The sequence below is a fragment of the Penaeus monodon genome, chromosome 23, assembly GCF_015228065.2.
Source record: "Penaeus monodon isolate SGIC_2016 chromosome 23, NSTDA_Pmon_1, whole genome shotgun sequence".
In the NCBI taxonomy this organism is placed as follows: Eukaryota; Metazoa; Arthropoda; class Malacostraca; order Decapoda; family Penaeidae; genus Penaeus; species Penaeus monodon.
Genome location: NC_051408.1, coordinates 5,569,243 through 5,570,066, shown reverse-complemented (window position 1 = coordinate 5,570,066; position 824 = coordinate 5,569,243). Strand labels below are relative to the sequence as shown.

General features: G+C 48.5%; 1 protein-coding gene across 1 annotated transcript in view; it reads right to left on the bottom strand.

Moving 5' to 3' along the window:
* The window catches only part of LOC119587745 (nephrin-like), a gene marked incomplete at both ends in the record, with an annotated part of 138,820 nt that overhangs the window by 48,158 nt on the left and 89,838 nt on the right, over positions 1–824 (bottom strand). Inside the window, 1 exon segment of the mRNA XM_037936431.1 lies at positions 703–822. Within this exon segment, the coding sequence (XP_037792359.1) occupies positions 703–822 (120 nt within the window).

The window sequence follows — 824 nt, the reverse complement described above, 5'->3', positions numbered from 1 at the left end:
ACGATTTCCTGTTCGTCTTGGCCTCTTTCTTCTTCACGTACTCCGTTCCCTTCCTCTTACCTTAATCCCTTGATCTGTCTTCCCTTAATCCATTACCTTGCCTTTTGCTCTAACCTTACTTGCCTTCCTGATTCTTATTTTTCCTTTGCCCTGTGTTCTTTACCTTTAAACCTACCCGCACTTACCTTATTCTTTAAACATACCCTTCTTTACCCTCCTTCCTTACCTTAATCTCTGAACGTACCCTCCCTCACCCTCTTCCTTGCCTTAATATTCCAACCTACCCTTCCTCCCCCTCCTCCTTTACTTTAATCTTCCAACCTACCTTTCCTTACCCTCCTTCTTCCTTACCCTCCTCCTTATCCCTCGTCTTTACCTTAATCTCTGCACCCTCCTTCACCCTCCTCCCTTACCTTAATCTTCCAACCTACCCTTCCTTACCCTTCAAACCTACCCTTCCTCACCCTCCTCCCTTACCTTAATCTTCCAACCTATACCCTTCCTTACCCTTCAAACCTACCCTTCCTCACCCTCCTCCCTTACCTTACCTTAACCCCTTTCCTTCACCTCCTTCCTTCTTCCTTACTCCTACCTACCTTTCCCCTCCTCCCTTACCTTAATCTTCCAACCTATACCCTTCCTTACCCTCCTCCCTTACCTTAATCTTCCAACCTATACCCTTCCTTACCCACTCTTCCTTACCTTGAACCATCCACGTGATCGTCGCCGGAGGATTAGATGGCGAGGACCTGCAAATGACGACGAATTCCTGCCCGGCTGCCACCACAGAAGGCCCTGTCACGTCCACGCCCTTCGGTCCGTCT